General features: G+C 45.9%; 2 protein-coding genes across 3 annotated transcripts in view; one reads left to right on the top strand and one right to left on the bottom strand.

The window, feature by feature from the left end:
* Positions 1-23,680, top strand: part of LOC105693146 (four and a half LIM domains protein 2) — an 84,154-nt gene that overhangs the window by 13,914 nt on the left and 46,560 nt on the right. The window contains exons 1-2 of one of the 2 annotated variants that reach the window (XM_020856449.2): positions 13,964-15,946; positions 20,387-20,472. In XM_020856449.2, coding sequence (XP_020712108.2) covers positions 13,979-15,946; positions 20,387-20,472 — 2,054 coding nt within the window. In that variant the 5' untranslated portion in view covers positions 13,964-13,978. Of the gene's footprint in view, positions 1-13,963; positions 15,947-20,386; positions 20,473-23,680 lie in introns of those variants that run through there. The other variant, XM_020856450.2, reaches the window with a different exon arrangement.
* LOC105693160 (DNA-directed RNA polymerase III subunit RPC4) overlaps positions 1-23,680 on the bottom strand; it is a 51,957-nt gene that overhangs the window by 17,944 nt on the left and 10,333 nt on the right. The gene's annotated exons all lie outside the window — the stretch shown is intronic.

The raw sequence follows: 23,680 nt of genomic DNA, 5'->3' as shown, positions 1-23,680 counted from the left end.
TACTGTGAACGGGTTCAAAATCGTTGAATGACAAAAGTGTCATCAACGTATATAATATTCGAATAAGCAGACACGTTGACATTCCATGATTCGGGAGCGTATCATGTACGCATACTGATTCGTCAAGGAAACGCATCAACTACGAATAAAACGTACGTATCATGTATGCGTTTCTTGGACGTATATTGTTGGGATATTGTGACCGGGTTCAAAATCGTTGAATGGAAAAAGTTTAATCAACGTATATAGTATTCGAATAAGCAGACACGTTGAAATTCCATGATTCGGGAACGTATCATGTACGCATACTGATTCGTCAAGGAAACGCATCAACTACGAATAAAACGTACGTATCGTTTAAACGGTTCTTGAGCGTATATTGTTGGGATATTGTGACCGGGTTCAAAATCGTTGAATGGAAAAAGTTTAATCGACATATATATTATTCGAATAAGCAGACACGTTGAAATTCCATGATTCGGGAGCGTATCATGTACGAATACTAATTCGTCAACGAAACGCATCAACTACGAATAAAACGTACGTATCGTTTAAACGGTTCTTGAGCGTATATTGTTGGAACACTGTGAACGGGTTCAGAATCGTTGACTGAGAACGTTTATTGAATGGGTTTATTTTAATCCTAATAAACCTCTAAGTCACGTATATTATACACGTTTTATCTTTCGATAATAAAAACGTATATTATCAATCGATAAAAGTATTAATTCGTTTCCAAAACGAATACCATATACGTTTTGCTGTTTCTCATTATAAACGTATGTTTATATACGTGTAATATCAATATCATAATATATTGATACCGAAAATCCACGGAATATACGTATAATATACGCAAAATGTACGGATAGGTGTTTATTGGGTAACTACGTACCTCGTAGGATATCAAGTACGACACATTCGCTAATTCTATGGGACAATCATTACCTTTACCAATGCTTATATACATATAACGTGAAGAAATACGCGCGTTCTAATATTCCGCAGATTTGTAATCTTTCGATGTTGGTTCGTTGCCCTGCAGAACTGCAGTATATACATACAGTATATTGCATGTATCGTATGTGCTTTATATTATCTTGTTAAAAGTGAGCTTGATGTGTAGTTCAAACGAACGAGTCGCGTAATGCGGACGGTTAATTATTGATAAGATTGCGGTGAAAGAAAAAAAGGAGAGAAAAATAGAAAAAAAAAAAAAACAACTTGGTCGTTCCAAATGACGTGTGTTCACCTTGTATGTATACATAATAATGGAGTGCACGTATTATAAATATACTTTCAGCGGTGCGTTGAATTAGAAAATTAGATCAGTTTCAAGTTTCTCGTATAATATTTTCTTTGAAACTATAAATAAAAAAATATCGTCAACTTTCTTCGGGGGTATTTTGACGGATTTTCAAACACTCGAAGACACGTGGTACGCACGTGCGTGGCTTCGTACGCGTTATTATGGAAAGTATATAATAAAGATGAGGAGAAACAAGAAAAAAAAAAAAAAACGGTGGAGGGATAAGACGACCCAGGGCCAAAGGGACGAGATATTGTTTTAATTTTAGATACAGTTTTCTAGTTGGCCACGTATGCAGCTTATACGGCTAACGTTTTTTCCTCTTTTGGTATCACAGAACCGCGCGCGTCTCGTTTTCTCTCCTTATTTCCTGTATGTAATGTAGGTTCACTTTTACATATATACAAACACTGCGGTGTTACAAAGAAAATTGAATAATTTCTTTGCACGGACACCAAGTCGTTCGCGTATCGTACGTATTACATTTTTCGTAAGTATTACATTTGTTGTAAATTTTTCCAAGTGGAATTGAGAATTTTTAATATATATATGCATATATTCCGGATATCTTAGAACCACTTCGGGCCGACTGCAACTACGGGGACCTGCATAATACACAAAAAGTTTTATAAGACGCTCGCTACGCATGCCAGGAGGCAGTCAGGCAAAATTCCAAAACTGTAGATCACCGGTTGTAGTTACCCCCGAGTTGAACTCCGATAAATTCTTACCCTCCCGCGGTGGCTGAGGAGCTGAATCAGATGTTGGCGAAATGCCTCGCGATCCAAAAACGCATAAAAAATTGAAACAATAAATAACAGCGATGAGGAAAAAAATAGTAAATACGTACAAATAGACGAATCAAACGAAATAAGATAAACTAAAACACCTCGTCGTATCACGTACAATCGAAGTTGATTTTACAAAAATCTTTGGAGTAAACTTGCTGACTTTATAATCCAGCGATTAGATAAATCTTGCCGATTTCTTATTTGATATTATATTTATTTATCTATACCAGTTATTCGTTCGGACCTGCGGGTGTAACTTATGATTACACAACATCATTTTAACGCACGTTACCGTGCGGATAATTGTGAATAAAAAAATTACGTTGCGAAAAATCCAACAATTGTTCGCAACGATCGCGTACAACACGCCGCATAGGAACATATTTATACACCGACGTATTTATTTATATCTCGATCCGAACCTCTGCGTGCTGCAGGTAGAGAGATTGCTGCATAAAAACAGGTATTCCGCTCTTCTCCCGAACAGGTATTAAAACGATCTTAACCTATTAAGAAAGCAGTTAATCTTGAAATAAATGAATCCGGGCCAATGCTAAGTTAGGATCGCTTTTAAGGAGTTGTTGCTCGTACTCGCTGCTCGCGTACCTACTCTATGTAATAATAATTTTCATTTCTTTTTTTTTTTTTTCTTTAATCTCTCTTACTCGCAACGTTACGCGAACCAGGCTCGATGGGCGCGTTTTACCGCAGATTTCATTACTGAAAAAGAGATTCCGATCGTATTATTTAGAAAATATATAACACCTGCGATTTCACCAGCGGTGATTCCGATTCGCGATGTTTCAACTTCGACGCAACATTTCCCCTCTTTCTTTTCGTCGCGTCGTTCGACGTACATACAGTTACATGTATATAATATACGCGTTGCAATTAATGAAAAATAAATTAGCGATACGTAGCGGTAATTCGATTCTATATCCGCGGATCGTGATGTATATACCGTGATAAATTCACACTTCTCTCGTATAGTTTCGCTGCAGGTGATTTATGATTCACCGTACGGTCAGTGATCGATCTGCTCTCTGATAGATGCAGGTCGACGCCGTTATCGATCATAAATTCATGCCGCGGTATACCTACGCCGTGTCGTACCCTCTGCAAAGAAGATATACATATACCGGGGTATATATATATATATATATATATACTATATACTTATACGTGGAGAACTAATTGTAAGATCGACCAACAGAAATAGCGGTTTAGCATCAATCGCGACACACGTACAACTTTACGTTACATATTTGAAAAGCTGATGGGAAATTCGCGAAATCTGGTTTTCCTCGTCTCGCGTTCAATACATTTCTCTCCACGTGTATATTTCTACACGGCGAACGTACGTACATTTCCGATCGCATCAGTCCTTGATGGTTTGGCTCGTGTTCCGAGTACCTTACCGTATTTCAATCGGACCGTCTCAATAATTATCGACGAACAAGTTTCGCTGAAATTCTACGTACGTATGTACATACGTATGGTCGGTGCAACGGTAAAGTTACACTGTTAACACCTCGGGCGCCGCGCATCGAATCCTCGCATTTCGTCAAAACGTACGCGTGGTTAATTCGACAAAATTAATTATATCCCCGCTCTACGAAGTTTCAACGAAATGTAAATATCCAACGCGCACACCGTGTCCGCACGTGGTTACGATTCGCCCGCGGCGAACTGCAACGTCGGCTGAAATTCAACCACATCTGTTACCACGCTATGGTGTACCTCAGGTATTGTTACATAGGCGAGTTTATAAGAGGTATAAAGTACGTACATAGGTATGCAAAGGTATGTACGTTTTCGAGAAATAGAAAAAAATCCGACCCTGAACCGCGTTCATCATTTTATTCTTCGTTATCCGAGGACCGGAATCCGATATGGAGGATAATTCAAATTCGACAGAGTCGATATTGCGAAGGCGATAGGCGAAAGACGTCGCTCCAGTTATTACACTAAAAAGTATGTCGCGGGAGCTATTATTACCCTAGGTACGTGGAATATTGTTAGGGAAGGTTTGTTTCGCGATCGCGTGCGTTACACGTTTATACCTTACTCCCCGTGTGAGTCTCTTCTCCCCTAAAGTCTCCCTCGAGAATCACGTGATCGCCATCCGTTATATCGTGATTCAGACCTTTTTGGCTGAAAAATAATGAGATGCGATAGCCGGTTACACGGTCGCTTCGTCCTTTGCGCGACGTCTCCTCCTTATCGCCCCCCCCCCCCCCCCCCCCCCCCCCCGTTTCTTCTTCTTCTTCTTCTCCGCGCTACCTATACCCGCGGGTGTGTATTCTCATTGTTCCCCCGCAGACGGACGGACGGACGGAGATGAATTTTTTTTAATTTCAGAAGCAGATATTTCTCGATCTATTTGTTTCGAATGCCACGTAAAATACTTTACAGATCGTATACATCCGCAGGCGGCGTATCGAACGACGGAAGCGTCCGTCACCGGTCTTTTTAGCGCTGGAACCGAAAAAGGAAAGGGTAAAAAAAACAAAAAAAAAACAAAAAAGAATCAACATCGCGCCCGCGAATCGTTCGGGCGTGTGTTTCGAATATTTTCTGCGGTATATATATGAAAATAAATTGGATGACCAGCGTGACGCGCGTCGCGTATTGTGCAGTGCCACCGTGTTATTTCATTGATGATTTCACGCTCCGTTGAATGGATCGGGAACTTTGTTAGCGAACTGGAGGTATCGGTTCGTCGAGCAACGCCGGTTTGTATTCGCAGTAATTTTTAAGTTCGCTCCGTACGTACGGTTGCCGCGTTACCCCGCGAAATTTCGCCGGGCGCGGGGTGCGTCGTCGTTGAAATTTTGATTAATGAAACTCTCCGCGTGGTTCTATAGTATATGGCACACGCATCGACGAAGCGTTCGCAGCCCATTTCACGAGCGAATTTTCTATCGATAACTCTTCGGAGAATGTCAAAAAAACCGGCAGCAGTTGTCATCGGATCCTTCGCGGGGCGATGGGCTTCGAGTGCTTAGCGATTTATTTTCATTTTATTCGGCTCAATTTACTTCGACGCGATACTCTATACCCCTGACGCTACGGCTATATGACGTACGGAACTATGCGTAGCCCAGTTTCGTCCAGAAGAAAGAGATTCTCGTTTCAATTTCAGGGAAATTATGAGCAATCAATGCGAGAGGGACGACTCGGGTGGGTGGAGCGCTCGTGTATACATATGTATGTAGCGTACATGTGGATTCCCCATCAAGGCTAATCACGTCGCGTGATAAAGCAGTTAGTGCGTTTATAAATCGGCGGTGAAATCGATACGAAGCAATCGCCTAAATGTAGTTAGAGCCACTTTAAAGTCGCGAATCTTCCCCGAGTAGTGCGGCACGTGCAAACTTTATATAGGTATGTATACCGTACCTCCCATTAAACTTGTACGTATATTTGCATTTGTTCGAGCAACGAGTCCCGTCACTTTCCGTTAAACGATCCCTTTGCAAATATTAATTGTGTTTTCCGTTTACCGTAATTACTATAGGTATATACAATCGCTGTGACGAGCTGGTCACGTTACGTTATAAAAAAACCTATTTTTGTTAAATTCCAAGGAATTAGCGATACGTGTTTTTCGGTGCGGAGGTTCTTTTTCATCCGACGAACGTACTTCGAATCACGCGAAAATAGCCGCGCTTATACCTATACGCGGAAAGTAGAGCTGTTTTACAGAAACGAGGTGAGGCGAGTCGTAATCAACCACACCCGAAAAGTCTTATCTCGACTGCGCCCTCCGATCGGTGAACCTACCCCTTCTGTTTCTTTTCTTTTCTTTTTTTTCATTTCATTACATTTCATTTCATTTTTTACTTTTATACAGAGCGTCCGGTTTCAACCCTTCGCCCTCCATCAAATTCACATCATTGCAGTCTCGCGAATCGGAGTGAAAAGTCTTTCCCTCCTCGGCAGCGGATCGCAACATAATTAACCCACGTGGATCTCGGATATATGCGTTTCTCGTCATGGGAGAAGCTGAATTTGCGGGGCGTCTTTAATTATTGCTGCAGTGCGATCAATCGGCGGTTATTGCATTGTACCGCCGACGGAATCGAATCGATAATAATTAATAAGCAAACCGGAACGATCGGCCACCCCCCGCGGTTTGCAGCGCGCTCGCTACTAATAATTTTCTCGCATCTTATTCTTTTTTTTTTCCCTCTCTTTATTTCCCGCGGTGACATTTTCGTTTTTCTCCTCTACCCTGCACTGGCCTATCTAGGTACAATACACGCACACGTGTGTATATATCCTGTGCGCGCACGACTAGCCCGATTACATTGCTTTGTATTTTTGGCGAAGCTTTTTTTTTTTTTTTTTCTCTCCCTCATTTTCTCTTTTATATTTCGGGGCGCAACGCCGCCTCCTACTTTCGGTTTGTATTTCAGAACAATTTTCACTGCAATTTCACTGTAATCACTCCACCGCCAAGTCTGCAGTCACGTTACGGCTTTTGTGCCACGATATCTGTATAAAATGTTTAAAAGAAAGATATCGGACGGGCTTAGAGACATCAATGCGGGCGGAAAAACGAAGAGCTTATTGGTGCCAAGGTAGAACAATACGACTTTGAAATCCGTGCCGATATACGCGGCTGTGGTTATTTTTATTTTTATTTATTTATTTTTTTTTTCTCCTTTTCGTTTCATCCGTTTCGTTATATTGTTTTTTTTTTTTTTTTTCATTTCGCTACCGAAATAACGGCGAGTGTAATAAGACGCGGTGCTGCATTCGTCGTTGCTCCACTTTTGTTATCGCGCAATCAATTTTACGCCATTTTTATTGTCCGTTGTTTTTTTTCTAATTTTTTTTTTTTTAATTTCGTCAAAATCTTTTCGACGACGTCAACGATTTTTTTTTTTCCCCAACACGTGCGTTCGGATCTAAGATTTTCGAAAGTTTACCGCTGTATCACTACCGATCCTCGCTCAAACTCGTGCACCTATACATATCCTTATTATACTCAATGCCTCGCGCACACCTTGGCTTAATTTTCATAAATGAAATACTCAACGCGTCAAGGATATTCTCCTCAAAAACTACGCGAGTGTATATAGGTATACGTATCATTTGTATCGAAGTTATACGTCCTCCGCATCCTTGTCCGTTGCACGAAATCATTCGCTATTCTCTTCGCGAAAAGTGAGCCTCGCTTCATCTCGAATTGGCCAACTTTATCCACGAGTGATTAGGCGAACTGTACGATATTCTCGAAAGTTTTTCGAATTTTTTTTTTTTTCTCCACTCAAAAATCCACGTGCGGGTTACGTTACGCGATCGTAGCGGTCGATTTTTTCGTTCATCGTTTTGACAAAGTGGTGGGAAAACGCGGGTGCGAGCAAAAAAAAAAAAACAGGTGAAAGAAAAAAGAAGAAAAGAGGCGATACAAAGTAGAGATTCGGGTCGACCTGTCGCGAGACGAGTGAAATGGAGACGGGAGGAGAACTATTTAAATAAATTCTCGATTCCGGATAACAACCGGTTTTCTCTTCGCGCTGACAAAACCCCGCCGTTAAATGGTCACTCCCTCCTTCGAATCGACCGGACTCGAACAACTGACCCGTCGATTTTTATCTCGATTTTTATCGCTACCGGATTACAATACGCTTCGGTTTATATTTATCCTCCGAAAAAATCGTGCCGCACGCTAAGTTCGGATGGAAAACAAAGTTACCAAACTTTTACGTACCGACGACGAACGACCGCGTACGATCTATACCCGTAGCGTACGTACGTCGCGTTATATTCCCCGGTGGTAGAAAAGAAGACTCGCCCGCTATGCCTCGTGGGTATAAAACGGCCCACGTTCGCAGACGACGCGTCGCTACGCGCTTCTTAACTTCTTCCGATTTCTCTGCAACATACGCACAGCGTAAGTCGCCGCGTAACTCACACGTTGCATAATTTAATTCGTCCCAATGAAATCAAATTTCCTTTCATTCGTTGCCGCCTAGTGTGTATGGAAATTATCGTACATACGATACGCGGTTCTTTTTTTCGTTACTTTTTTTTTGCATCCACATATCTATACGTATCGCCGATATAATTTCGCAACGAAAACAAGACGTGGGCGATGCAGAAGAAGGGAAAAAAAAGGGAATCCAAAAAGAGAAAAATTAAACAAAAAAAAAAAAAATGAGGGAGAAAAAGGAAAAGGAAAGAAGGGAAAAGAGAGAGGAGAGATTGGTTTAAGGTCGTGCCCGGCTGCATCTCGTGTTTCTGTATACCTATATTACCTGATACGCGGTCCATCGTCGACCTAGCCAAACCTCGGGGGCGATCCGACGGTGCGGAGGGTTATAGATTATGGTGGATCGCGCACGGTGGAAAGTGATCTACGTCGCACGTTGTATAGCGGTCCACCTCTTCTCGGATTATAAAGCTTTGAGTCTCGACGACTTCTCGGACCGCATGCTACATGAGATGCAATCCGTATTTCAAGCATGCACGATTCTTGGTCGAATATTTCTCACGTGCATTCGCGTTTTGTCCTCTGGTAATGCGGTAGATTTTTCAATTTTCTCATAAAATACGTTCGCTAAGGTATAAAGGAGCTTTGAAAATTATATCTTCTGATGTGAAATATTTTCACTGCAGATTAAAAAATTGACCAATTTTTTTATACGACACGCGCGTACGTTTTCACAGTAGATATATATTTTTTCGCGATATTCGCGATACGAATGGATCGTTTCTTTGGATGTTTTTTCAAAATTTTATCGTTTTCCTTACTTTGTTTTCCTCCTTATCTGCGTATCGAGTTAATGTTTACGACGATGTTCTCACTCGATATTATCGCAAGTTGTGCGTTCGGATGTTGTCGAGCGCGACACGTTTATTAGATTATCACATATTCGGTAACCGATAAGATACCCCGAGTCGATGCCCTTTTTGTTGATCCGTATAAAAATGAGTAGACAAGTTATTCAATTGTATCGATGCGATTTTCGAAGATTTTTATTACGAGAAAAAGAAAAATTAGAGAATATCGTCCGACGAGTCGCTTATTTTATGCGTCGAGTTTGATAATTCTTTCCATAGGCTCGTGAAGCGCGGACAGCTAAAGGACATATATAGAAATATTGCGCGATCTCGCGATTCGAGAAACGATTAGTTTGACGGAAGTGGTTTTTACTGCGGCTGCAGGACTCTACCTTATCCTTTCGTTACGCGGAAATTTTATGGTAAAACGTACGTTCGTTATATCATCATATCCACGTTATAAAAATCATCGAGGAGATCAAACGATGCTCCGATTACCATAAAAGTATATAACGATACATCGACGTTTGTTCGGTTTCGCTTGTAATTCTTTTTCTCTCTCTCCGCAGTCCATCGGCATCCGGTGTGATGTTAGTCGCACGAGTAGCGTAATTATTTCTATAGATTAGCTGGAAGGACCTCGGCAAGGTCTCTGATTGCCACGTCACGATCGCTGTTTCGTACCGTTGTTCAAAAACCATGAATTCCTTTTATTTTATCATTCAGCTATTCGTCTTGGAGTTCGCCTCTGTTTCAACGTCGGTATAAAAATGCGGGTACGATCTGCGAGCGTGTGTTGCGACTTGAAGATTTCGAAATGAAAGAAAAAGAAAAAAAGAAAAAGAAAGAAATAGCTCATCTATCTCCAGGTACTCGTGTGCGCGAGGAATTTTTCTTGATGAATACGAGCCTCGTATGGCGATCAATTCTGCGACTATATAAATTGATGTGAATAATTACGCGTCCCACCCTTGAAACCGGCCTTATCTTACGTACGTTAGTTCAGAAAAAGCAATCGACAAGTCGTTCGCATATTTAATGAAAACTCACGACTCTAAATATAGAAAGCAAGCGGCGCTGCATTCCGATCATATGGACATTGGTCCGTGTAAATCGTACGCCTTATTCACTCTCTTATTATACGTACCGTGGACACGTGCGTATTAATTTGCTTGGAAAAAAAAAAACCCTCCAACGTTGAGGGAATTTTGAAAAATGATTCTCTCGAATTTCGTCTTTCTTTCTCTTTTTTTTACCCGCGTCTCCGAGAGTTCATTTTATCAAAATCCATGGAGGTCGCACTCTTCGGTGTTACACGCTTACAGGTACGTGTGTTGCGTCGAACGCTCCGAATCGAAGAAACGGAATTTTTTCGATAAATTTTTTCACCTTTGAAATTTCTAATTATACAGCTCTTGTCAAAAAGTAGCCATCGTTATATACGTGCGTGACATAAGCGCTCGAGAATGCTGATGTTAGAAAGACTCAACTTTACCTGTGTCGAGACTATTCCGTGTACACCTGAGCGCTACAACACTTTGTCTGCGGACATTTCGAACGCAGTTGCGGCCGTGTGATTATATTAATTTTCAAGTCCTTAAATTGATCCGTATTAATTTTTTTCCTCCCATGTATTTTCTCGAAAATTGGAAAATCGCGGTGAAAATCTGGACGGATTTGTACCAACCGCCGCGCGGTTCGCTTAATCGAACCTTGGCATAAATTTCATCCAGTCGTTCGACGATTCGCGTAGCTTCGTCGTGGCGAAAAATGGGCGACGTTCGGTGTCTATGAAATAAAACTAACGAAACTGCAGAAAACAAAAAGCAATATATAAACGCGCGGCAGCAATTGTAGGACAATATTTTGCATAATTATTTATCGAGCAGGAGAGACTACCAAGGCTGTGTCGAATGGAGTTGCCGTATACCGCCTTCGGGCTTTGATGTCACTTCAAGTTCGTCACGTTGTAATGTTAATTTCTTCGACCGATCCAGTAGGCGGTAAATGAAATTCAAGCGCGTAGCGGACGAAAATTTTTCTACCATAGCCGCCGTATTACCTAGGACGCGTGGTACGTACTCGGATACGCACGCGATGTAATAAAACGGGATCCATGGATTGTTGAACAAACGCCCGCGACTCGGAAAAAGTGCAACAACGCCTTCGAAATGGAGGAAATAAGTCGGTCCGGAAGTTGAGCGGTAAATTTTTGATGTACACACATGTGTACGTTGAATAAGAGCACGGAGCGTGTCGCCGAACGCGTCACAATCCGATCGATCCGTTCCCCATCGATCCGCCGCATCCACTTTCGTTTTCTCCCTCCGATTCGGGAGTACGACAATTTTCGATCCTCGCGGCGGACCCGGGGTGCGTCCTCGAGCGCTTTTTTACAGCCGATATCACGCGGCGTATTATTTCAGCCAGGTTCGACCTACGTCACTTCCGGAATACCATGAGATCACCGGAGTAGCGGCGTGTCATCGTGGCCCACCTAGAGATGTATCATTTGCAAATTGTAATTGCAAATCACAACTACACCGTACACATATATACGACGGGGTATTATCGTACGTGCGAATCTGCGTAGGAAGATGCTGATGAAGCTGATCGAAAAAAAAATTCATCTCGGGGTGTCCAGCGGAAGTAAAGTCCCACCGATCGTCCGTGACGAAAATTTCTGGAAAACTGATCGACTGGTCATCTGGTTTTTGATTGGAAAAAAAATTTTTTTCAAACCCGCGTCAATGACCCTTCCCGTTTCTCGCGGTTCGCGAGGAGGTAATATTTCGCGGCAGAACTCTGACTTACCGGCACCAAGTGGAGGCGCGGGTCGTAAACGTTCTCCGTTCCGCCGTTCGATGCCGCGGTGCAGCCGCGATAACGAGTTTCGATATTTTGAATGTGAAGCGGCACGTGGGATCGAACGACGATTTTTATCTCATTGCGGGGGAAATTTGTTCGGGCGAACGACGAAAGCGGCTCATCTCCGCGGTGAAAGTTGTATCGTCCGCGACTCTTGTCTCTCCGCATTATATTCATATTTATCGTTATTCGTTTCGAATCTACGCGACGCGGGGACGAAACCGCGGGGAACGCGCGCGCGCGGGCTCCTGGCGGGGTTTCGATTTATCAGATTGAATTCGAATGACCGTTCGATGTACCTGGGTATTACATAGCCGTGTGCACGGCGACTTTTAACCGTCATCGAGAACTCGAACCCGCGCCGCTACCGATGAATGACTCACCCGACTCGATGATAATTGCCCCACAGTTGCGACACGACAATTGCGACCGTTGTAAATTGAATTTTTTATTATCGCACTCCATCGGGAGTATGTTGCAATCTCTGAGCGAATTGGAAATAAAAAATCGAAGTCGTTAAACTTTTGATTCGACTATTTTCGGCATTTTATTCGTCTCGTGTACCGTGACTCGCTTCGCGAGGAAAAAAGATTCCTCGACGAATTTGATAGGGGGGCCGACGAGATGAGCGATTTTAAATCGATGTCGAGAAGAGCGCGTGCAGCGGCCGGACGGGTGAATTTTGAAAACGGGATCGCGCGCAACGAGGGAAAAATCTATCGTATGTTTAAGATATGCGAGAAAACTAATGAGAGCTCAATTTCAAGGCTGGATTCCCAGACATTCTGGGATTATATTCGGGTCGGGAGATATAATTTGCAGCGGTACGCCCCCGCGATTGGACTCTGAAAAACTTGCGGATGAGCGAAATCAATCAGAGGAAATAAAAACGAACTGATAAAAAAAATAGCGAGAACTAACGATTCTACGTGAATCGAACTACCTTGATTTCACATTTACGAACGTCAAATGAATCGTGAAATCGGTCGTGTCTGGCTTAGCCTACATACCTTTGGTTAGACGCTGCAGTTACGGCCCACGACTCGTCTCTTTTATTTGTCGTTATTTTCCTTCCTTTTTTTTTTTTTTTTTTCTTTTTTTTCACCTGCATTGCAACCGAAAGGCGACGCGTCACCCCCTTCTGCTTTCTCTCTCCCGTCTCTTCCGACCGTCGAAACGAGTCGAAACGGAGAAAACCGGAGAATAGACGAAAAATTGGCAGGAAGCGGTCGTAAAAATGAATCGGCGCGTCGAAAAGGTAGACGGGAGTTTTGGGGCGACGGCGGGGGAGGGGGGGGGGGAAACGGTAGCCGTGCAGATAATGCAGCTTTGGCTATCGCGCGGCAAAACGAGTGAGTTGATTTGTCCTCTCCGTATAAATCTGTCCAAGGACAATCCTCAGGTACTTCACCACCTGCGCACACCACGCTGCTTTCTCGCATGGCCGCGAACCGGGCCGTGTTCGTCTGTCAGTCCGTCGTTCCCTCCCGCGTAGAGTTGGCTCAACACAGAGTCACTCATACAGCCTCCGTGGCGACGACGTTCGTTCGCCGTCGTCGTCGTCGATTCGCTTTTCAATATCGACAATTTCCACATCCAGCGTCCGCGGCGATAAGAACAAAGTGGAACCGGCTACCGCCTCGCACGTGAGAGTGGCGCTCCGCCGCTTTTTCATTTTTTAGTGTTTTTTTTTTTTTTTTCTCATCGCCTTTCCCTCCTCGACGCGTCGTCAACTGCATCGCGAATCTCGTGTGCGCGCGGAGGAGATCCGCCGGCGCCGAATCTCCGTTTGTTGTCACGTGGATAAAACTGTCGGTGTTTCTCTCCGAGTCGAGTGACGATTAAATTTGGTGATTCGGTGCGACCGGTCGAGAGAAAAAAAAAAGAAGTGAGGAGGTAGAACCCGCCAGTCGCTGTAATTCGGTCCGCGGAGCAGCTCGGAACGCTCCATAATTTAAACCTTCGCGCCCGCACGGGCTGGTGTAACGCAAAGTTTTTTCGTGGATACCGTCCGTGACGCGTTCCGGAAATTTTTCGAACAGTTCTTCGATCCGGTTCACTTTCAGCGGATCAGTTTTTCGTTTTCTTTGCGCGGGTGAAAATTTCGCTAATTTTTCGGTGCTCGATGCTCCGGTGCGATAGATAATTTTATTTCGACGTAAAGTTTTTGGAACGAGGGGTTCCGAAGGACGGCAAAATTCCGTTCCTCGCCAAAATGACGTCCCGCCTTCGAGGCTCGGCGAAGGAGGAACCGAAAAGCACGTCCCTATTGTCCTCGAAGAATCGCACTTACCTGAGTTCCGGTAGGGAACCCAGAGAAAAGTCGGGATTCGAGGGATCGCGTAACAAAGTATCGCGCAAGGATTCCAGAGGGAAACACGACAGTTTTCCGCAAAGGAGTCCGGATACCGATTACGAAAGGAACGGGTTCGGGTACGGGGACGAGGATCCGGACCTTCTGTACCGCAGGAGTCGGGAGCATTTCGGCTCCTGGGATATACGGGACATCGTGCGGGAGCGATCGAAGAGCGACGGGAGATCGAGATTCGATTCGTCAAAATCCAACGTGGACGAGGGTAGGAAAATCGCGAACGGCGGGAAGTACGGCGGGAGCGGATCTCCGGATCTAGCGGGGCGCAAGTCCGGCGAGAAAAACAACGCCCCGGAGAAAAGTCCGACGCGAGACAAGGCGAGGCGGAAATCGCCCTGCAGGGAAATCGGCGGTACGATCGAGTGCCGGGCGCGTTACGAGGACGCAGCTCACCCGCCGAGGAACAGAGCCCTGCTCCGGGAGATAGAAAATTTCGGGGCGAATCGGCGGGGCGAGAACGAGTCCCCGGAACGTTGGACGTCCGAGGGTCGACGTTACGCCGGTAACGGCGTTTCACCGGAACGGGATAACGAAAAAATCAGACAGCTCATAGACAGATTCAAATCGTCCGAACGCAACGGCGAGCCTCGTCGTGCTCCCTCGTGGAGGAAATCCGAGCGTTACGGATCGCCGAGTCCCGAAAACGAGGAGTACAGGGCGACGACGCGGTCCTCGAAGGACAAATCCAGCGGTGCGGGTGCGAGGCTCCCTTCCCTGGAGAGGAAAGTCACCCGCAGGAGCTCCCGGGAGCGGAATGAAAGAATAAAGGAGAATCGGGAGAGCGAGGGGCTGGGCGGCACCGAGAACAACGAACGGAACTACAACGGCGAGTACGGAAAATTCGATCCCGAGAGTAGAACTGGAAAGTTCACCGAGAGGGGGGAGCACAGGATCAACGGGGAGTCCAGGGGCTCGAGCGAAGAGGGTGCTTCCAGAAAACGAAGTGACACTTACAGCGTGGAACGCGGTCCTCGGAAATCTCGTGATCTCGAGGAGGACTCCAGAGGGTCCTCCTCGAAGAGGAGGAGCCACGTGTACTCCGATTCGCCGGTGAATTTCGACGTGCAAATACAGAGGTACGAGCGAGCCCTAACCGGACCGCGCAGGGACCCGGAACTGGCTAGAAAAAATTCTACCAAGGAACGCGACCCGGACCTCGTCAGACGGCGCAGTTCTCTCAAGATTAGGGACGAGCCCGACGAAAATCTCGAGCGAAACGGGAGGCACGGTCGACCTCTGACCCCGCCGGTGGACGACCCCTACCTCCGGGACGATCGAAAATTCGAGGAGAGCGGAACGTCGTTCGACGCGAAAAGTTGGTACGAGAGCAACAAGCGATTCGCTGTTAAGTATCTGGAGGAAAACGGCAGGGTGAACGGGGCGGCCCGCGACGACCGGGTGGAAAACGAGTTGGAAAATCGTCGCTCAGGTCCGTCGAGAGAAATTTACTTCGGAGACGATCGGGGCGTACCGCGAAACAAGAGGGAGGAAAATTACGGGCCGAGACACGTGTCGTCGCCGAGGACGGAGGGTACCGAGAATTCGCGCGAGCCGAACCGCAAATCGCTAAACGGTCACGGGGAACCGATCACCATTAAAATTCGCAACGTAACGGAAGAGCGTTCCGAGAAGGAGAGGCGAACGAAACGCGGGACTTTCCCGGACGCCCCGGAGGATTCAACGAACGCGAGAAACAGGAGGAAGAGCGAGCAGGAGGGCCTCGGCAGAAAGGAGGGCAGGTGGAACGGGAACAGGGAATGGAGCGGCGGAACCGCGACACCGGCGAGGAAGATCTGGAGCTACAGAGAAGGGGTAGGAAAACTAGACGGGAATATCGAGCCGACTCTTACCGAACGCGCACGTCCGTCGAACCGTCCCATTTTTCAAAAGTTCATCATTTCCATTTTCATCGCGCTAGAATCCGGGCAACGAACGCTACGCACACGCTTGTTTCACGCTCGCGTAACTCTTTGTTAAAATTGAAGTTTACCTTACATAAGATACAACGGTTGCTTAATACGTCACGTAAATGTCACCACACGCCTCCAGACTCGCAATGTCGTGTAGGACTCTGGGACGCCGTTGGATACGATCTCTTCTCCTTTCCGGAGTTGGTCGAATATTTTCTCGATTTTTTTTTTTTTTTTTTTTCACGCAGTTTTCATTTTTTACAAATCGTCGTTTCGTTGCCGATGTCACCGGCCTGCAGCCAAAGGCGGTCAAAAAATTTATCGGCAAAAAACCTTAAGCTACATTTACGAAAGCAGAACTTCGAGATTCTATTTTATCAGCCATCAATTACAACACGGGCAGTCGTCTATTTTTTCACGTGTTTCCGAACCAGTTTTTTTTTTTGTCACCAAAAATTAATTTACGATCTCATTCGCTTTGAGTGCATTTTTTTTGTCGCGTTGAACGAGAGGAGATTTAGTTTCTAGATTTGAGGGAGGGAAGAAAGATTTCTTCTGTTTTCTCTTTTCGTTCGTAACTATTTATTTTTCGTTCGAACTCTGTTTCGGACCTCTGAGTAGGAGGAAGTTGGGTAGTAGTCGAAGTTTTCTCGAAAAATTACGAGCGTTCGTTGACCTGAAAGTCGTCGGAATGACGAGAAAGGAGAAAAGAACAAACGAACGAACGAACGAACAAAATGAAGAGGAACAAAGTATATGATAATTATTACGAGAATCATTTGCGATCATTATTCAAGATGACTAAATATAGCCGGGTAGATATCAGCTAGTATATATATATATATATATATTACTCCCGGCTATTCGATATTTGGCGATACTCGACGGACGGGACTCGTACACGTGGGCCGTTGCCATATTTGCCGAAGAGAAGGTTATACACGTTCAGCGCCTGTTGCTCTCGTACTTGCATCGCGTGCGTATCTCCTCGGATGCGCTACTTTCCTACCGATGATTATATTTCGCGTATTCTGCGTCTCTCTCGCGAACTTCCGTCGACGATACTACGAATCCACGATCCGCGAATCGCGGGGCCGATACTTCCTGCGGGAAACGAGCGAACGAAAAAACGAAAATTAAAAAAGGAAACGGACGAGGAGTGAAAGGGGCGCGACGATAACGATATTAACAATAATAACGAAAACGAAAACGATAAATAAATAAATAAATAAATAAATGAATAAATTAAACAATCGTCGCAGTCCGTGAGTCATTGTCAGTGTACCGCTTTCCAGCGGTTAATTATACGCCGAGCCGGTCGTGCATGCGCGCGCTAAAACCGGATCGAATCTGCATATCGTCGGGTCGTGTGGTCGTCGCTTGAGGTAATTGACTGACTGGCTTTTTAAATAAGCCTTTTGTAATTATCAGTTCGATTATCAAGCTCGGATAAAATGTATGCGAACACACGCGCGCGGGTATACCTGCCTCGTTTATTCTATTTTTTCTTTTTTTTTTTTCAAGCATGCATCCAGAGATTTGAGATCGGAGTTCTAGTCTGGGTTAATTCCGATCTCAAAATTCGCTCGGATATCTGAAATCGTGATAAAAGTTCCTTCAATTTTGGGCTCAACGATTTTCTCTCGACGAGAGGAGGAAATTTCACGGAGGTCGACGCTGTAAATATTGTCTCCCATTTTTTGGTTCCATGAAAATGATCGAACTCCGACCGAAACGGCTTCGGAATCGCGAACGCGCGCGATCCGGTACTGCACGAAACGATTTGTCGCTACGAAATTGGAGCGCGTTTTTCAATTGCGCAATAAATATTCTAATCTCACCGCAGAGATCGTACTGCAGTGTACGTACGTACGTACTGCCTACGAATCACAATGTACAACGTACGTCCACATAGGTATATAGAAAGTAAAAGTTAGGCGTATATATGTATACCCGCACCCTCGTACACGGTTACGCAGATGACTAAATACCTGTAATAATTATTGCATTTCACGCCCGTATAAGTACGAGCAAAAGTTTAGCGGTTTTACCCGCTGCACGTGACTCCGTGATATCGTCCGGAGGTTTTTTTTAAGAGGACGCGTTAAACACCGCGTATAGTGGATGCGTAGTGAACGTATTACGATATAAGTATACAATTTTCTAACACTCGATCGTTATTTTATCGTCGTATATACCTACTTGATTTTATGCAAAGTGACGCCGTACGACGTCTTTTTTTTTTTGCTCTCATTTTTTACGGGGGGCGCCCCGAGCGTGCAACGTCGCCGACGTCCGAGGTATTATACCGCGGTGTAAATTTTACATGGAAAAGGAAGTGCCCCCCCCCTCCTTTATAGTCAACGTACGAGAAGTATATCCACGGATATATCCACCACTATCCGGTTGAACTGGTATTTCAAGGTTGTCTCCGACCTACGTTACGTCCAGATCGAGAAATTTTTTCTCCTCCCTCCTCCTTCCCCCTTTCTTTTTTTTTCCAAAGAATTTTCTTTTTTCTTTACTTTTCGCTAGTCGGGCGCCCAACTCGGGAAACCAGTTGGCGAACTCGCGTCCGACCGCGAGACCGAGTTGAGTTACATGTGGTTTTTTTTTTTTTTTTTTCGTTCGTCCCGCGTTTTTGTTTTACCGTTTAAAATCGCGTCCTCTTCTCTTCCTTCGAGAGCGCGGCGTCTTCTTCGTGGACGAGGATGAGGCGGCGGCGGCGGCGGCGGTGACGTCAGGGATCCGATCCTCGTTCGAGGATCGGCGGTATCTCCTCTCCGCGTCGCGTGTGTGCGTGTGCGCGTCGAGAATCTCGTGACGTCATCGATATATTTAGCGTATTTCTTTTCGCGGCGGAGCCTGCATCGCCAATTTTTCGCCTCGGCTCTATCTACATCGAATCAACGTTCGCTCCGCCGCTGACTAGCTCGTGTGGGTGCAACGCCGTTTCTAAAAGTAGCGCGTATAACGCTCTTACGCGCGTAACGCGGATTCTATACTACTTCTAGACGTTTCTCTACGGAGCTATTCCTCATTCGTTGTATCACGTAAGCGAAAGACGCGAATCTCCGTCGCCCCCCCCCCCCCCCCCCCCCCGTAACTCCAAAGTTTCCATCGAATCGCTTCCCCTCGCGTTTTCCGCGACACTCCGATCACCGGATACGGAGATGCTCGGGCGAACCTGTACCACCTCCTCCTCCTCGTCGACTCGAACCACTCGACGGAGGGTGGAAAATCCTTCGCCGAATCGGACCTCGAAACGTCGAAATTTCGTAAAATTATTCCAAGTAGGGAGGAGGAGGACGGGGAGAATAAATTTTGCGGAAGATTTGTTTTGTTGTTTTTTTTTTTCTCTTTTCAGAGGAAAGAAAGAATGAGAGAAACGAGAGGGATCGCGATATTATTTTCCTATACGTAACGATCGCCGAGTTTGACCGAGTCGCGAAGGTATAGCGATATTTTTATCGCCGTGTTAACTTCGCGGTTGAGGGGAGTCGGGAACGATTGATTATATCGCTCGTTACTTCAAATTATACGATCGGATCGTGGTCAAACTACATTAACGAAGTTAAAAGCGAGCGACCGAAGCGACGGCTGCTGTCTTTAAAATTACCCAGCGTAACGCGCGTAACGGTCCGCACCGCGGAAGCCCCCCCCTACCCCCCTTCTCTCCCTATAAAACGCCGAGCACACAGGGCTACCTGGAACCTCGGGAACAACCGTCCTTGACACCGACGTTCCGCTGAATTTTCAAATCGCCGAAATACGAAAATCCGAACGAACGGTTCAAAAGCCGAAAAAATTTTGGGGTAAAGAAAAACACGCGAAATGATAGGGGGAAGAGGATTTTTCGTCGCCGCGCGGCTACAGATCATACCCAGGGAATGCCGATTCCGCCCACGCGAACCGATCCAGGTACCGCCGCGCGATCTGGATGGTTTCGCAGTTCGGCGCGGAACCGACGTCGTACCCCCCGTACAGGTGTGAAAATCGCGCTCGAGACACCACCGTACAGGTATAACCGTACGTAACGTGTGGTTTGCGGGACGCAACGTCGAGAAACGGTTGGACGACGTTCAAGAATGCGAGGCGAGCCGTGACTAATTTCCGAAGAGCTGGACATAATTCACTTTTGTCTAGGTCAGGCGCGTATGCGTCGCGTACGGAATTTTTTTTCCCCTCGAGTATTTTAACGCGTCACGGTTGTATCTCGCACTCCGTGCGGCATCGCGCCACTCGCGTCCACAGCTGCTGAATCATTGTGTATCTTCGTACGTGCAGCGGGGATTTTCGGTGCGGATATTCAGAGAGAAAAATTTTTCTTTCCTTGTTTCAGGGGGCCCAGATCACGGACGTGGACGAGGGTCAGCCTTGTCTGAAGTGCGGTGAGACGTGTCCCGGCTTTCTGCAACACTCGTGGAGGTAAGATCGAAATCGTGTATTGAATACTTTGAAAATAACGCGGGGTTACCACGTTTATCGACGTGCGCCGCATCGATCACGTTCCGGGTATTTTACGGACGCGCAAACCGCAGGGCGGAAGGGGGGGGCGGAAAGATGCTCCCTGGGACACCCGATACGCCCGTCGTCGCAGCTTCCGGGTGTCAGTCGCTAGAATCGAAGACTTCCCTCATCGGAAACTCGGCGTTGACGCGCCCGAGAACGGACGTTGAGGTCGTTCGGGGCCGTCCGTCCTTTCGACGGATTCGCCGATTCTCGCGAACTTTTCACCTCGATTCCGTTCCCGGGGGGTTGTTGGTTTTTTTTTTTTTTATTTTACGCGCCTGCGGTCCACGCGACCCGACTTACGGCCGAGCGTGCTTCGGGAGCACGCGTTGCCCGGTGCGATCGAAAAAAATTTGGCGAAATAATCTCGCCAAATCCTAAAAGGAATTTAATCGAGTAATTAAGCTCTCCCCAGGGAGTAGATGTCACGTTTTTTTGCTGTGGAACGTTGTACCGCAAAAAATTTACGGTTAGGATTCTGCAGCAGACGCTGGATTAACGGAGCAATATCGGATCTCGGGGATACGAAGCGACTCCGTGAAATGGCGAACGAAAACTGGTGAATCGCTCCGAAATTTTTGGGCGACAGGCGCGTTTCGGCGTCTTCTTTATTTTCAGTGCAGCGTGAAAAAGAAAGCGAAAAAATCGGGGAGCAGGGATCACGTATCGATCGCGTTGATCGGATTCGATTAATTCGTTTCCATCGTCTCGTTCGACAGGATTCGAAAATCCCAAAAACAGCGAACGCGGCTCCCGTCAGCTGGAAGATGGAACAATCTTCTCTGACAAGTTACGCCCACTTTTGTACATGTGACGAACGAATAAAGGCGATTCGCTTTACGGCCAATGGTCACCCTCGCCGATCCCGGCTCATTGTCAGCTGGGATTTTACTTATTGGTAACCCCTAGTCTCGGATCCTCGTTCGAAAAACCGACTCGCTTACTCGGCCGACGTTCGATCCGACCGGTCGCTTCGTCGTCGCTATTAGGGCGTAATTTAATCGACGCACCCGTCCAGACAGTCGACGGCGTTAATGAGGATGTGGTGAATTCAATTGCAACGCTCGCTCGCGTTTCTACGTTTGTTTAATATACACAATCCACCGCGGACGCGGACTAATTCCAATTGAAAAGTATGTATAGTTATTCTCCTCTTCGCGGAGGAACGAGATAAATTACCCGAATATTTTTCGTCTCCTCGTCCGTTTCGGCGGGGCGAAATTTACGACTCTATCTCGTTCTCGCCGCGGTTCCATTCATCTTCGAGGAGATCCGGAAAATATGAGATTCGAACTACCTCGATTCGAGCCGGTAATCGACGGGGTTCTGAATCTTCGCATTGAAACGGATCACTCGTCGCTTCCGCGAGCGCCGTTGCGACCACGTGCTCTTGTTTATGGTATTTATAGTTTTACTACAAGCCACCTAGCCGCTAGAAATCGGCTAACTCCACCGCGACATCGTCGCATCACGATCAAACACCAGGAATTCGTTGGGACCGCGATCGCCCCCGATCGTCGCGAACAAAGATCAGAAATCACCGATTCGCTCGTCGCGACGCGTGGGTTAAATAATTTACAAGTTCAAGACGGTTGTTTGGACAGCCGAGGATTTCTATATCAACGCTCCTCTCCGAGGAGACGTACGTTCGCCGTAGGGATTTCAAAATTTATCGTCCGTCTTTCGAGCGCGATTCGAATCGCTCCGTTTCACGAGACGTTTGAAACGCCGCGGCGACGGTTGAAAACGGGGGGAGAAACTTTTCGCCGTTCCTGGCGACGAGACGGCGACCGATTTCCGTGATTCTCGTTTGTTCGTTTGTTCGTCCGTTTGTCGAATGTGCCGATTTTCCTTTTCGCTCTATTTTTAATATTCAATCAGCTGGCGGTGCTAGCGATCGTCCGTGCGCTAATGCCGCGTTGTACGCGTTACCCTCGCCAAAACTCTAAACTCTAAAGTCGGTCGGGTCACTTCAGTTTATTTCGAACTGTTGTGCGAAACGCACGCACCCTTTTGCAAAGCTTGTCCCGAGTCGTGAATGTGTTTTCGTGTACCGGGTCGCTGGTATGCGAAAATGCGTTAGACGTAACGTCCGATCGGTAGAGAATCGACGAATCGACGAATAAAAGCTGACGAATAAGTGAAAAAAAAAATAAAGAGAAATACGAATGGGAGGGAAGACAGCCTAACGGATAAACAATACGGCCTTTGATAGATGAAAATACGAAGGGGGCGAAACGTGTAAAATGTATATAGGTGTATGTTTGTCCAACGTATACGTAGAAGCGTTGGTGAATTAGCGAAAGGATCCCGATCGATTAGCCAAAGTTGTCAGAACTAATTGCCCGTAGGGTAAACTGTGCCGTGCAAACAGTATAGAGTATCGGTTCTGTCCCGCGTCTTACTAAATTAAATATTCTTCCCCTTTTATTCATTAAAACTACCAATCCGGCTGAATTTCTCGAACGTGTCGAAATAATTTACACTTCGGCTCCGCCGTAAAACTCGCTGTCGCTCCGCTTCGTCGAAGGCTTATAAAACAGAAGAAACGAAAAATAAGAAGAAGAAGAAAAAGACGAGGAAACAAAACCGAAAACGGCTGACGAGCGTCCGTCGACGCTCGGCTTTATCGCGGGAAATATCGGAGAAAAATTCGGTGAAAATTTTTCGGGGTTCGACGTTCGAGTTCGGCATCGAAACGCGGCGTTATTTTTTTTTCGTCATTCAAACCGCAGCCAGCGGTTTCGGATTTTATTTTTTCCCTCCTCGTGTTTTTCATCCGGACGGTTACTTCGTCTCGTTACGGGAAATCATGGGAGAGTATAGACGAGAAAAGATAGAGAGGGAGAAAAAATAATAAAACCTCGAAGCTTTCGGTTCAAGTATGCAGCGAGTAAACAGAGGAGGTCTTTTTTTCTCACAGTTGAGAGAAACCACTCTGTTCACTTGGCTCCGTACCATTTCGAATCCGCGTATCAATCTTCTCCTTTCCGTCCTATCCGATCTCTTCTTTTTTTTTTTTTTTTTTCTTTTTTTTTCTTCTCTTCCTAACACCACCGCCTCCGCGTAAACGCGGTATTCCGAGTTTAAAAATCGACCACTGACGACGAATCGCCGATCGGGC

The sequence above is a fragment of the Athalia rosae genome, chromosome 2 (assembly GCF_917208135.1).
Source record: "Athalia rosae chromosome 2, iyAthRosa1.1, whole genome shotgun sequence".
Taxonomy (NCBI): Eukaryota; Metazoa; Arthropoda; class Insecta; order Hymenoptera; family Athaliidae; genus Athalia; species Athalia rosae.
Note: the sequence above shows the minus strand (reverse complement) of the source record. Positions and strands in the feature narration are given on the sequence as shown.